Consider the following 15,375-nt stretch of genomic DNA (forward strand, 5'->3'; position numbering starts at 1 on the left):
TGCATCGGTTACGGTTCGCGAAAAAACAAAAACAAGAAAAAAAGAAGAAGAAGAAGTAGTCGGTTCCAAGCGGTTATCGGTTCGGTTCCGGTTCCACCACTTTTCATAATATTAATATGGAAGACGTGGAACACAAAGAAAAAATGCGAGATAACAGCGAAGCAGAACTTTTTCTTGTTACTGTGGTAAGTAAGCCTGGGCACTGCACTCTTAAAAATGAACTTCACCGCATAGCACGCTCCTAGCCAACCATTATCTCGAATGATATCGTTATCTGCCCTGATTTGTTGAAAACAGGGGGCGTACGCCTTTTCTGTGACAATTATGAACAGCATAAGTGTCACAGAAATGGCGTACGCCCCCCGTTTTCAACAAATCAGGGCAGATAACGATATCATTCGAGATAATGGTTGGCTAGGAGCGTGCTATGCGGTGAAGTTCATTTTTAAGAGTGTGGGCGAACACCGAAAACGACACGACAAGACTGCGGGACAAGCGGTTTTAGCCGTCTTGTCGTGTCGTCTTCAGTGTTCGCCCAGTCCCACCAGCTTATCTGCATACAGGGTGTTCCAGAAAACGTGTCATTGAATTATAATTAAAAAACTACACCACCTATAGAATCATGCGGCCAACTGCATTTATTCTCCCTATGTTTTTGCCACCTCCTGATGTGAATGTCGTGTCACGTGAGTCTAATTATGTAAATTTTTGCGAACTGAAGTCGGAAATGTGCCAAGTAGAGGTCACTTTTTTAAACCCACCAATGCGAAGAGCGTGTCTAATTTTGATCGGCAAGCGACTTAGTTGACCACTGCACCTTGGACCAACGCTGGTATGATACCGCTCACAATGATAGTTGGCGAGCAACGTTGGGCCGAGAACGTTCTACGACGTGTTGCCGGCGTACTATTGAGAGTTTGGCATAATAAAGGCGGGCCAATGTCGGCCCTGCACTGCAAACAAGATCGAAAACAACGCAGCTGCCTCGAAAAAAGAAAAAAAAACAACAAAGAAGGAAGGGAACGACGTGATGTCCTTGTAGTTCTCCGAATTCAACGTATCTGAGTCAATTTCTTATACTTGCAAAATTATTTCTAGACGAGATGCGGGTTACCTTCCGATCGTCCTCGGTAAAAATTAAAGTGAAAAAAAAAATCAGTTGGTAGTGTACTGGACTGCAGTTTTGTGACAGCCAAAGCGTTTATTATTATTATTATTATGATGATGATGATTATTATTATTATTCCTATTGTCGTGTAGCGATTGTATGCCTCTATGATTGACACTGACGGAATGCAATAGCGTGATATCAGGCGCACAGCATGCTATTGCACAACCAGGATCAACTGAAACTCTATGTAACGATAGAAATTGAAGGGGTCAGGACATCCGGACCCCGGCCCCTCCCCCTAAATCCGCTCCTGCAAGTGGTCCATAGTTGGCCGCCATTAAGCCGACTAAGGGCCAGCTACTGCCTAGACTTGGTTCCACACTGGCCCTGTGTTGGCCCCATGTCTTATAGGTCGGTCTGCTGTATTGACCCAAGGTTGGCAGTATTAACCCGACTCGAGTAAGGCCAATGTCAATCCCCAAGCTTGGCCCAACCTTTTCTCTTTTTTTCTTCCTTTTTTTGCAAGCACGACCCAACGAGTTTTAGGTCGGAAGCACACGTCGGCCCGGCATTTTGCCGATGTTGTTTTTCTCCTTGGGTACCTACTTCACGCAGTCTTCCGCTACCTTAGAGTGAAGAATTCATGCCAGAGAAACGTACGAAAACAATCGTGGTTACCAAGCGCTGTGTAACAAAATAACTACAGCCTCGCAAAATTTCGTTTTCATGCATTTTCTATGCGCTATACGGGTGCAAACACGGTGGTCTGCCGATGGTTATGCATATACACCTTTCCAGCGGGATCCTCGCGCACTCCTCAGCGCGTCTCACCAACGAGTTACCAGGGAGCGCTCTCCTCGAACTCCAGCAAAGCCACAAGTCAAGAGGAGCCGACTGCCAAGTCAAGTGGATCCCACCCCACAGCCAAGCAGCAGCCAAGCAGAGCCATTCAGCCAAGGGAACTCCAGTTCCACCTCGTGAACGGTTATGGACAATAGTCTCTTCTTTCCGCCCGAGCCGGTTTGTGCGGAACCTACCTTGTTTTATCTTACTCTATTTTATTCGCTTGAGGCACCATTTGTCGAGCCCGCCCTGATGTGAAAGGGTCAAGGCGCACCTGAACCTGAACCAACCATTGCAGACCGGAATGTGTACACGACGGTATGGGCACCGTGCGCTAGAGTTTTCTATCGACGGCAGCGGCCCCTCGCGGGGAAACGCGGCGTAATGCCCTGGTACCAGCCAGCAGCGTCTAGCAGTGCTGTGCTAGTTTCGCCGTTCGGAAAGAACGATTTGAAGCTGCCTGCATAGAAAGTCAAAGGAGAAGACAAAATGGAAACTAATTCTATGTGGCAATCTGCCACGACAACCAAGTTACTGTGAAAGAGAGGCAACTTGCCGTAAAGTTTTCGTCCTTCTCGCTGTATCGTCCCGCCGATCACGTATTTGAGAGAGCGCTTTCACGGCAATCCACCCAACGTGCCGCTCAAATCCGTTGTTTCAAACAACTTATTCCTTGCATTTAGTATATTTGTCAATGACCAGTTGAGCATCACGATGCGGACTTATAGCACAGTAACTGACGTGAAAAAGTTGCGAAATACACCAATGAATGACCAATGAACATCGTGGAGCTTGGCTAAAATTAGTGTCTGCCGTATGTCGTACAGTATTTATCTCTTTTACTCGGACCCTAATTTTGCGGCGTGTCGGCGAAGACTGGATTTGGACCTCGTCTTCCTTCAATATAAAGCTTGCATGCGAACACAGGGAGTTATTTGTCCTCCCCGAGCTGCGTTTCGCAAGCCGTCATCATTTTATGTAGGTGCATTCTGTCCCTATGATCTTATTATCGTTGCCAAATCTTGTGATCTCGGTTTACAAGTGGTTCTTTGCTCCTTCCTATTCGTCCGCGCACACACACGCAAACACACACAAAAGTAATCATGCGTTTGTCGAACAGCAACCTTTAGCAACAATAGTTTATGTTTTGTGTTTCTTTTGCGTGATATTTCTGGCTGCTTCTATGTTGCAATTTGCGACAATGTGTCTGATGCGCTATGTTCACCTATACTAAGGCCGCTGTGGTAGTTGTAGCACTAATAAAACATACACATCCAGTTTCAAACAAAAACACGCCTTATTTATATCCTGAAACAATCTTGATTGACTGATTGATTTTTATTACTATGACTGTGCATCAAATGCAGGCACAAAGGGCTGAAAGGGAATCCCCCGACTTGAGCGATGCAAGATTGGAAATAATTTGACTAAGAAACTTATCCTCACAGTGCATCATCACGTTAACGGATTATGCATAAGAAAGAAACGAGAACGTTTTTTTTTTCGCTATCTTCGTAATGTATATTCCAATTTGTTGTTGATTGTATTATTGTGAATTCTTCAGTGCGAGATTTCCGTCCTCATAGCGCAGGTACTGGACGTAGCTAGTCTCTGATGTGTAGTCTATAATTGGTAGTCCCTTGCGGATAAATGCACTTAACTTCACGTAAATACGGGCCACGAATACTACACGCGTGTCTGCGTTACACACTGTGTCACACATTGTGCATAGACACATAATGTTCCACGTGCAAAAGGCTTCCCCATCGCATACATTTTACTTGACAAACCACTTCCACACAAGTAGTCTCACGGGTTAATGAGTCGAAAGTCCCAAAGCCGATATATAAAATTCGGGAAAACACCCGTACGCACCAAAGCTACATACGCGAAGGCGCCGATACGGCGTCAGTACCAGACCGTTACGCGCGAAATCGCCACGGGTGGCGCTGTCGATCAAGCGACCGCAGCGTCCTCTCGCTAGTGCACGGTGCCCATAGCGCATAGGAAATGCATGAAGACGAAAGTTTGCGTGGTCGTATTTATTTTGTTGCTGGCATTAACTCCTTATTCAGTGCCGTGTATTAAAAGGGAGTCTGGCCATTAGGAGGAGCCTAAAAGATGCTACATAACAAATGTACTGACGTGAAATGTCGAATAAGGTTTTTGATTGACAAATTTTCACGTTCCGAAAGCGATCATAGTCCAGGGATTTTCCCAGCACCCCCCGCAACCAGAACACCTATCCATAAATCATGCAACACCCACAAAATACCGGCCAGAAAGGACAAAAAGCACAAAAACCGCCGATACGGGCGTCACCCCCCCCCCCCCCCCCCACACACACACACAACGAGATGAAAATCCTGGGAATATCCCTGGATCTCACCCAGTGATCTCACCACACAAGTGGCTATAGTAAGGTGTCGCCACAAACCGTCGTCCTCTATCAATGAACACCGTCGGAGCGACATCGCTATGAAGAAGCACGTGGGAATTTTCATCGCGGTGTGAAGTTGTGAGCAATGTTTACATGCGCATCGCGTTATGTCGCTGATGTTCAGTTTGTGGCATCTACACAGGTGTATATAATCAAAATTCAGTTTGAGCTAGGTCTTACGTTAATTATGGCCCGCAACAACGAAACTGCGATCGTAAGCGGCTGTACGTAAACAGTTCAAGATCGAAGGCCGACATGGCCACCATGGAGAGCGAAGAAAGCATGGACATAATATTAGTAGAACGTGAGCCTTGTCACGATGAAATCGTGCTGAAGAAAGGTTTTACTGCACCAGATGACGCAGTGACATCTTCTGTGGCCACTGTTTTGGAGGAAGACGACGTTGAAATCGTCCAAGATGTGACATCTTTTATCCTTAACCATGTGGCGGAAGTGGGAGATGACGAAGTTTCAATTGTTCGAGATAAATCGGAAGAAATTGTGTGCATCGCGGACGAGACAAACGGAGTAAGCGGTGGAGAAGTGCAAGCGCGTCAGCAAACGAATGTAGTCGCGTCGTGTGACGTTGAAATCCTCACAACAGCCCGTCTGGTGCCCTACCGGGACGACGCGACCAGCGACTCCGATACCGAAAGCGACAGTGAGACGACGTCCAGCGATTCCGATAGCGACAGTGACACGACGTCCGACGAAAGCAGTAGTTCTAGCAGCGATGATGATGTGGTCGTGGTGAATGCAAAACCCGGAGAGAAACGAAAGACTTCGTCAGCGATGCAACAACCTCAAAAATGTTTAGGTATAAAGACACCAGGTGAACTGGACATTACCGATTTGCCTCCGATAGAAGACTTGCGTATAACGGTTCCCAAAGAAGAGCTTCATCCGGTTGGAAGGGTTTACAACATGGTGGACCAGCTCCTGGTGATCGAGTCCATAGTTGGACAGCCTATACTGGATCTGGACTCTGTTCTCTTTCGAACCGGTGGCGAACCAATCGGACAAGTGTTCGATGTGTTTGGCCCAGTGAGCCAGCCCTATTACGTCATCAGGTTCAACAAGCCCGAAGACATTGCGGAAAAGAAGTACGAAAAAGGGGAACCCGTGTACTACGCGCCACTGCATGCAGACATGACACAGTACGTATTCGTGTCGGAACTAAGAAAGATTAAGGGGTCGGATGCTTCCTGGGAGCACAACAATGAGCCGCCACCGGAACACATCGATTACTCCGACGACGAGCAGGAGAGGGAGGCTCGGAGGAAACGTAAGGGAGCCCAGAAGGAAACGGGAAATGTCTGGAGGAAGACGGACAACTCCACCAAAAGCCGGAGCGAAACGAACCTCCTCGGTTCTCGGAAGCCAGGTTGCGCGGACGCAGCTCCGAAAAGGCAGTTTCCAGTTGGCCGAAGCCAGAACATGTCGGCAGGAAGCAGGCCGCACAGCCCCGACGTTCGAAACAGCGGGCCGACATTCAGGCCGGACGCTCCAAACGGACAGCAGAGCCCGCATTCGTGGCACCCTCCGAGGAACGTTCCACCGTTCCCTCCGCCACGGATTCCGCTTCCGCGGTGGATGTGTTCGCCGCCTCCCCAGTTTGGATCTCCTTGCCGGTGGCCCAACGGGCCATCGCCGGATGATCAACAGAGGATGAGGCAGCTGTGGAGCAGCCCTCCGCCTCCGATTGGTCCGCCCAGTAACGGCTACCCGGGCGGACTTTCGGGTTCACCCTGGAGCATGGGGCCGCCGCCTCTTCCGCCTCCGCCCATTTCTCATGGAGGTCCCCCAGTTTGGTCCCAGCTGTACGACCCGGTTCCGGACCTGCAGCGGATCTTAATGACGCCGCCACCCCCGCTTCCGTGATTAATTTTGTCGTAATGTGGGCATGTTTTAACTATTTGCGCGGTTGTACAGTACAGTTCATCGTGGATTGTGCCGTCTTTTAATGTCACTGGTACGGATTAAGCTGTTTTATCGCAGCGAAGTTGTGTGCTGTACCAAAAGTAATGTAAAAGGGCACGTTTTTGGTTGTAGTTTCTTTCCTTTAACCTTTATTCAGCGTTAACGTTTGGTCCCTGTGCACTCTGCCGTACAGGCTCCAGTCCACCCTGTAAAAATGTACTCCCGACAGACAAATCTCGATTGTTGTACATAGATAGATCATAGCCAAAATAAATTTGTACATAGCACACTCTGCTTCATACCGGGATTTGGTTGCAGTTCACAGTGTTACTAATGGGTAGGGTCCTGAGTTTTCGGAGTTTTCAACTTTTCCGAAATTCTGAGTTTCTCGGAGGATTAAAAAGTCTGGATGCTGGAGTCTGGAAAAGTGGATGGTGGACATTAGCATGCAGATACGATAACCCTCTCAAGACACCGGATGCAGCACTTTTATTTTCCACATAGACACAACACTTACGACGAGAGGTCATGCCATGCTTACGAACTTGAACGAAGTTCTGCGCCTTAAAATAACCTAAACTGTACACGCTTTACAGCGGCGTCAATTTGTAGCTGCGCTAAAATCATTTCCTGCGGCAGTCGGCATTGTCGTTGGTCGACATCTTCGTGAGAGCTCGTAGCACCATTTAAAATTTCAAGTACGCTGTAAACTCAGGTGCGCCAAACTTGAAAGTAGGTCTTGAACGTCGTTGTCTACCTGCAGATGTAAGAAAAGTTAAGAGAATTTAAGTGCAGAGAATTAATACTGAACACAGAGCACTCTGCAGCATGATGTACGGCAAGTACTGCACAGTGAGGTGTACAGAGACCTCGAAACGGTGTTTCAGTGGTAACTGCACAATGCTGTTCTTGGTGGCGTAACGCTGCCACAAAAACGGCCGAGCTAGCGGTGTATAGTGACTTTGCAACGATGATTCTCACGCTAGGACGTCAATATCGATCGTATTATTTGTTTCAGAGCAACACTGCTTGAGAAGTAAGTCCTGTTAGCAAATATTGTACATGAATTCAGTTCGCAACTCCACCAATCGTTGCTTTTTGCAAAATTGTCCTACATATCTTTGGAGTGTGAAATAAATTCGCACGAGAAAAAAAAAAAAAAAAGTTGCGCAAAACGGGACATAAAAGGCAACGCTGAAACCGACGCGCTCAACTGGGTTTCATTTTAAGCTCGTAAACATCACTGTTATTGTTATAAACGACTGTACTGTTTCCTGGTGCAATCTGTAGCATAGTCTAACAGATTATCTTGTGTTGACGGGATGCTTATGCAGCAGCGCCATCAATAACAGAGCGCCATCTTCTCGTGTTCTTCGCTGCACCAAAAACTAGACTCATTCCCAGTTTACCACAGCAAAAATTGCGCCCCGGTGCTCTGTCGCACAATAGGACATGATAGGACAATAAAATAACACAAAGTTCATAAAGTTTGTTCAGACTAACGCAAGCCGAACATAGGTTGAGCTCCGAACAGTGGCGTTGCCAGAAAAATATTTCAGGAAGGGGTTCAATGGGAACTTTACATGGAGCAGGATTTCACCCTCTATTTCACCCTCTCCCAAATGCACTCCAGAGGTACGGTTTCGGGAAAGGTTTGAGTATGCGCAAACCGCCCTCTGGCGCCGCCACTGGCTCAGAATGACTTGCGCGGGTACAAAGCTGAGCTTTTGGCCATCGGATTAGGTTGCCAGACCATGCCGTTCGTTATTGTAAGGGGCTAAGAAATGTACGAGGTGCACGGGAACTCTTTGATACGAAGCTTCTGTTTTGCCACAAGCTCCCTCACAAAGGCCTATCACGACCCCAGTCACAAATCGTTTTCACGTGACACTTGGAGTGCGCTGATTCGAAAAATATTCATAATGCTCTTGATGTGCGAGTGCAAAATTGGAGCACACATCTGCTACAAGACTTCACGTTTTCAGTGTTTTTCACGTTTCAAACGATCTGCCTTCAATGTGCAATCAAGCGTTGGGATAGCTTGGCTAGAAGCAAATTTAGTGTGAGATGTATGTGTATACACGCGTAAGGACTGACACTTTTTCATGTCACACAGTTTGCAACTTCAGTTTTGCTGAGAGGGCCAGCCATGTCTCAACAGCTCGATCTCGAAACTACTATAGTGCAGTGTCACTCCTCGTTTATCTCCGATGTGATCACGACCTCCTGCAAATTGTACGGTAATGGGTAGAACTACGGTGCCACCGCAGACGCACGTAATCGTAACAAAAAATTACGACTGCGCAAATTTCTCTCGGTGTTCATTTCCCTCGGGCGATTGAAATTGATATCTTAGGCTAGCATGCCGCATGATCAATTAGAACGTACGCACATTTCTTTTGCAAATAATAGTAATGCTGCTAGCTGCTGCCGCCTCTCAAATGGGTCCGGTAGCTGCTCCCGCTACGGTGGCTACAGCGACAGAACCTGCAGCATGTTGTGGGATCCCGCCTTTATCGAGGGGAGGATGATCTAGCTATCCCGAGGCAGCGTTCACATGAGGCAATTTTTTTCAGCAACTTGTAGCAACCTGAACCAATGTCTTATGAGCAATTTTGACACAGCATCCACATGTAGTGACTTGCTAGCTCCACCCACAAGCAACCTTACGGTGGCCAGAGAATATGGGTTCGAATCGAACTGGTGGTGTCTTTTTTTTAAGCTGCTGTTTAATAAATTTGTCAGTTTATTATGCCAAAAGATCATCATGATGTTCAAAACATGACTATTGGCATGTTTGCGTGACATTAGTGAAAAAAAAGCTATTTCTCAACTGTACCTGCAGGATTTGAACCCATGAACCCACTAACGAAATCTGATCATGCCATCGGGAGTCACGTGGCAATGCTCCCTTCGCTAATTGGCCAGTGCACGAGAAACTTCTCAAGTTTTCGGTCGGGGAGCGATTCCGAGCAAATTCGAGTTGCTGGAGGTTGCCGGTGTCGGTTGAGAGCCAGCAACTCAAAAATTGCGCATAGTTGCTGGGAAAAATTGCCCCGTATAAACGCTGCCTCATGAAGATTCCCAGTTTCTAGGTTTGAACCGTGACAATATTTTCTCGTCGCACCTCTTCACGTGTCCGATGGAGCTGCAGCCTCGTCGAGAATGCACCCAAGAGGTCACTCTCCATTGCTTTTCCGCTTCTTTGCAGGTACACCTGCATCATTTCTATCACCTGCAATGGTGGCGTCAGTCATGAGTGGTTGTAATCCGTACCATATCGCAAGCAGCACAACATCTTGGCCCAAGACTGGACCAGTATTGACCCAATATTGCTTCAATATTGGCAATACAGGCCCAAGATTGGACCAGTATTGGACCACTGGACCACTATTGGCCCAATATTGCTTCAATATTGGCAATACCGGCCCAATATTGGTCAAGGATTGGACCAGTATTGGCCCAATATTGGTCCAATACTAGCCCAAGATTGGACCGTTGGACAAAGATTGGCCCAATATTGGGCCAAGATGTTATGCTGCATGGGATAGTGCCTCGAAAAGACTGACGTACCTGCATGACTTCATGCTTGAGATTCTCTGACGACCGTGCTATGTCAGAATGCAAGAGGCGTAGCTTCGACTGGGCCAGGTGCAGCGGGGTCCGGCCAGAGTTGTCCAAGGAATTGACATCCGTTCCTGTGCGACGCACAGTTTTTAACCTCACTGCCATCCTCAGTGTATCACAACAATGTAGAATGGCTCACCTGCTCTCAGCAGGGCCGTGATTACCTCCGTGTGGTTTGTACATACGGCTACGGTTAAAAAGCAAGTTGTTATTTCCACTACAAACAGCAGATTATTCATAGGGTAGAAGCTGTTCAGTTTAAGGTGCCACAATGCAGGGGTGCCACCACGTACCAGTCCGCAAATGATAGCGCGCCAGGCAAACAATACGTATTTCTGCACAGGTCCTCGTCAGGGGACATCACTAGGGTATGTGTCACCTGCTGCAGGAGCTCTTCGCGTCACCCCACCTCAATAATATACCCTTTCCATACCAGGCGATACACCATAAATAACAATACCATACCCTAGAACGCCATAGAAAAAAAAATAGCTTACCATAAAAAGCAATAACATACCATAGAAAAAAATCGCATGCTCACAGAGTGCTCCTTATGTGGCACTGCGCCCCCTACTGATGCCACTGCTGGGGGGGTGATCACCCCTCCCTCAAATCATCAGGTCAAACATTCGATTCCCCCCTGGTCACACAAATGCAAATATTAGCATAAGCATGGCAGCGCCATGCATGATTGGTGCCTTAGTAGTTAGTTTTATTCAATATTTTCTAAGTAACACACGTGGCCTTGCGAATGTGGCATCCCACTGGTGGAATACACTACCATATCAACTAAGAGGCAGTGTATAATTTACACCAGCAAACCAAGCTCATCTGATCTTTTTGTGCTGGCAAAGAAGTGACTATAAACAAACTCCTCAAACCAGCAGTAAAGGAGAGTTGTTGAGGAGAGTTACAAAATCAGAGCAGAGAAAAACAGAGTTTAACACAATTATGACGAAACTCAATTCGGGGGCAAAATACCGGGTAGAGCTCAGGTCGAGTTGTACCCGAAAGAGTCTAACCCTCTTTATAGTAACAGAAAAAATACCCTCTTACCTAGATGAAGTGGTGTATTGCCAACAATGTCCTTTTGGTTAGGATTTGCCCCATATTCGAGCAATAAGTTAACTGAAACAAAACAATGCACAAAAATGTGTCAAAAATTGCTGTAGCCCCTGCAGTGCATAGCATATGTTAGCAAATTCAGTCATGATGGCCAAGATGGACATCACTCAGCACCACATCATCGAGGACGATGTGATGTCGAGCGATTGTTTGCACTGTGATGTGACGTTGACAATTGATGCTAAATGACTGCTTGCAACGTTACATGATGCTCGAGTTGAAGTCGAACGACTTCCCGGCGAGAATGCGCTGAATTTAGGATGTATCGCGGAATCTGCGGGAATCCGAAATTTTGCAAAAGTACGAATCTTGACTGAGGAACTCAGATTTGGTGCCTGAGCTGAATATATCTACAGCTCATAGCGCCTTTCCTGCTCCACCAAACTGGCAGGAAAACAAACTTGTACCATCTCTAGCATCTTATGTTGGCAACACTGGTTGAGCTCACACCCGTCCTGTCTTTACTGCTTCTGTTTTGCTCTGATCAGCAATATCTCGGTCTTGGTCTAGCATGTTCCTCACTCTGAAGCATGCAGTGACTAAACTGACTAACCAGACTGACTCCCCCACTAAGGGAAACAAGAGGTACTTAAGAATTTTTTGAAGATGCCCGATTCTTTCTCCGTCGTTGATGCGTTATTCTATCGTTGAGACCGCACAAAACATCATGTGATACTTAGCTACAACCGTAATTTCAACTTCTAGACACTTTACTTTTATAATGTGCAAGTTAATAAAGATTTGGCCTCCTTCTATATCTCTGTCAGCCTTGACACGCAAGCACTTCCAGCAGATACTTTCAGAATTTCCGATTCCCTGACAAAGGAATTCGAGAATCGCCGCAACGGAAAACCCTGAAAGGGAACAGCTTCGGCTCGTTGGTGTAGAATCTTCGTAACGAGTTAGTGCAACCAGACAAGGATGGAAAGGAGACGTTAATGCCTGTCCCCGTCGTCTTCTTTCCGTCCTTGTTTAGTTGCACTAACGATGATGTGATGCGAGTCAGGATAATACATACATACATACAACCATATATATAATGTGACGTTGAATTAATTTCAAAACAAGTGCATACTGATGGGGTAAAGTCTACATTCAGACATTCTTAACGTACACGCAGTGCCAGTTTCAAAGATTCAGAGATGCATCGTACCAATTTCAATGTTGCCTTTACAAGATGCAAAATGCAGAGCGGTGCGCTTGCGTTCATCCGCCGCACAAGGGTTGACCCTCTCTTCGAGAAGACATCGCACTGCAAAGCACGACCAACAAATTAAGACCGTGCTTCCCGAGTCACTTCAAAGCGCATCAAGAGGCTCACCGACTTCGACCTTGTTGGAGATCGCCGCAATGCGGAGTTTGCGTTCACCTGGATGGAAAACGTAGACCATTTTGTTTCGAGCCCAATTTCTACCGCACAATGTCCACAAACAAATGCTGCCAGTACATTTGGGATCGCTCGCCTTTAAAGGAGCACGGAAAGCGCTTCGGTCATGACCGAAACGTACAAACCAAGCCATTAACCTGACTACTAAGATGCACCACGCGAAGTGATTCACTCGACAGTTGCACACATATCGCGGAACTCGATTTTGAAAATCGCGACCGCCCGCAACGGTGGCAATGTCCGCGACTAGCCGCCAGAGTCGCTTTGATGTCGTCGCGGTACAACCCGCTAACTGGTTCGCTCGTTTGGAGAAGCGTCGTCTGCTACACGGAGAGAGAACTGGGAGTAGAAATGAAAAAGAAAAAAAAAGTGCGAAAAGCGCCGGCCCCGATTGGAGCGCGGTCTCTCTTGCAACCCCGATGACATCAGAATCCTCCTCCTCCTCGTTTCTGCCTGCAGAGCGAGTCGAGGGGGAGCGCGCGTCGATGTTTGGAGCGTTCCAAGAAAAATGCTGCGTACAGAGAATTTTTTTTGTGTTAGTCGTCACGTCAAGTTACGTCCTTTCATAAAGAAAATCTTTTGGATGGCTTTCTGGGCTCCTTTAAGACAAAAACAAGGACGTGCAGCTACACGAGGGCGGTTTTGTTTTCGCACTGCAAAACGAAACGAACGTGCCTGTGAATAGTGTGCGGACGGGGATAGCAGGGAGGCGCCAAAGAGAAGGAGGGAGTTAGTGTGTGTCGTGGGCCGACTTCGACTGGAAATGTGTTGTCGTTTGTGTGAAACGTGTGTCGGCAAACAGAGGCGGGGTACGAGACGGTGCAGTCAGTGGCAGGATTTGAATCCACCAGATCCGCATGACTATTCATCCAGCCGTGATGCCGGTAAAAATTGGATGCGTATAGCCGTTGCATCACTGACAGGAATATAATGCCTAAACAAAACCAAGTAATACGCTTTCTTTTCCTCCTCTGTGCCATTTTGCAGTGGTTGAAATTCCAGCCACAGCAGCAAAAAGAAAGTTAAAATTCAGTCCACCAGTTTAAATGGGAATTTCAAATATAGCTATCATAAGTGAAGAAACATTCATTGAAATATAATGCCTAAACGAAATCAAATAGTACGCTTTCTTTTTTTCCCTTTTTTTTCCTTTGTGCCATCTCGCAGTGGTTGAAATTCCAGCCGCAGCAGCAAAAAGAAAGTTAAAATTCAGTACACCAGCTAAGAGATGGGGTTTTAAATAGAGTTATCGAAAGTGAAACAATAAACATTCATTACCCAAGACCCCCATGACTCTCATATCTCCCCTGAGCTCTCTCCTCCGCCACCGGTGTCGAAAGCGCATTTTTCCGAAGGAGCTGCACTGCCCCTGACGTTGGAGCAGCAGGGGTACCGCATTATCTTCCGTCGCGGACTCTGCGTAGTAGCCGTACTGGCTGGGCAGTGCTCGGACGTTTTGGAAGCTGAGTCCAGCAGGCGGATCCGTCGGCTCATCTTCCACAACTGGATCGCGATCGTCCTGCGTAAGAATGCAGATGAGAGGAACTCCCCGTGTGAGCAGAAGGGAATCAGGGGGGACCATCTGTTAACGTTAAAAATGACTGAGTTGTTACGGGATGTCCGAGGTGGTATTTGCGTTCTGAATAGAAAGAAAATTCCGCTCGTTTATCTACTGATTCAACCTATGCTGCTAGGATACAGTGCGGGGTAACTAATTTGAGGAATACATTTCCACGATCTAGAATTCCTGTCAAGGAAGTCGACTTTGTTCTTGAAACTAGTTTTGTATCTCTTACTTCTTATCTTTTTACTTACGCAGCCTGATAGCACTCCTTTTTATTTATTTTTCTTTCCCGAAAAGGACGCCAGCAAATATGTACGAGCCCCAGAATTTGGAAGAATCATGTGGCTAGCGAAAATACATTGTGCAGAAGTTTATATAGTTCATGTCAACGAAAAGCACAACACTGGGCTTCGTAAAGCTATATTTTGGAGTTGATCATTAAAATCCAAACGGTTTGCAGGTGCTATCGTCGATCCACGTTACTGATTCCTAGGTATAGCCAAGGTGGCGGGGATGCACAGGCAAAACGGCGATACCCTGAACGGATCAGGGGTTTTAGAACTCAGTTTGGTTGAGAGACCTGTTCCTGGTTAATCCTTGGTGGAGATCCTACGGACATGCTGTTGCTACCATTGCTATCGCTTCCAGTTTCGATGCCCGAATCCGCACCTGCCATCTCGACCAATGGAGCTTTCCAAAACAAACACACATGTAAACTGTAAACCTGCAAAACTAAACAAAAACAAAGCACTGCATCGCCACCTGGGGAGCGAATGTTTGCAATGGTTTGAAGTATCAATACTTGTATATTCACCTATACTATTGTATTTCGTCTGTCAGATAAATGTCCAATTATTCGACAACACTTCTTTTTGTAAGAATTTCTAAGCTAGCCGGATAGATGTACGGATAGCGATAGCTTTCTGATCAGCGCCGTCTCTTGGAGATCCACTGAACTACTACCGCATGAATCTGTGCCCTCACCCCGAGTCGTGGCGCGCGGAATATTATTCACGTCTACAGACGGCATTGATCAGCTCGTGTAGTTCGTACCCGTAAGCGAAAAGGAAAATGACGCCAACATCGATGACTTCCCGGCAAAATGACATGCATCAAACGAAACGGAAAAAAAAAAAAAAGAAAACGGGTTGGGTGCGCGGGAGGGGGACGTTCAGGGATTTTTTGAGCGCACATCGATGGCGTAGCCCCGAAAGGGGTAATCGGACTTTTGCTTGTGCATTCGGAAGACGGAAGCGAGGGTAAAATCCTCCTCTCCTGTTTCCTCCTCTCTTTCTCGGGTGCACTTTCGGTTTCCGTAGAACTCCCGCCGAAACATTTTTCTGGCTACGCGCCACTGC

General features: G+C 46.9%; 2 protein-coding genes and 1 long non-coding RNA gene across 4 annotated transcripts in view; 2 read left to right on the plus strand and 1 right to left on the minus strand.

The window, feature by feature from the left end:
• Positions 1 to 15,375, plus strand: part of LOC135392034 (uncharacterized) — a 28,466-nt gene that overhangs the window by 5,182 nt on the left and 7,909 nt on the right. The gene's annotated exons all lie outside the window — the stretch shown is intronic.
• LOC135392030 (H/ACA ribonucleoprotein complex non-core subunit NAF1-like) lies at positions 4,401 to 6,603 on the plus strand. The gene has a single exon (XM_064622648.1). It carries the CDS (start codon positions 4,650 to 4,652, stop codon positions 6,273 to 6,275), a length of 1,626 nt encoding a protein of 541 aa, XP_064478718.1. The 5' UTR covers positions 4,401 to 4,649; the 3' UTR covers positions 6,276 to 6,603.
• LOC135392033 (ankyrin repeat domain-containing protein 54-like) lies at positions 6,789 to 14,766 on the minus strand. The gene is made up of 9 exons (XM_064622653.1): positions 14,598 to 14,766; positions 13,732 to 13,972; positions 12,388 to 12,435; positions 12,220 to 12,318; positions 10,998 to 11,069; positions 10,081 to 10,128; positions 9,888 to 10,012; positions 9,442 to 9,549; positions 6,789 to 7,071 (listed from the first exon to the last, which is right to left on the minus strand). Exons 1-9 carry the CDS (start codon positions 14,691 to 14,693, stop codon positions 7,009 to 7,011), a joined length of 900 nt encoding a protein of 299 aa, XP_064478723.1. The 5' UTR covers positions 14,694 to 14,766; the 3' UTR covers positions 6,789 to 7,008.

The sequence above is a fragment of the Ornithodoros turicata genome, chromosome 4, assembly GCF_037126465.1.
Source record: "Ornithodoros turicata isolate Travis chromosome 4, ASM3712646v1, whole genome shotgun sequence".
Lineage (NCBI taxonomy): Eukaryota > Metazoa > Arthropoda > Arachnida > Ixodida > Argasidae > Ornithodoros > Ornithodoros turicata.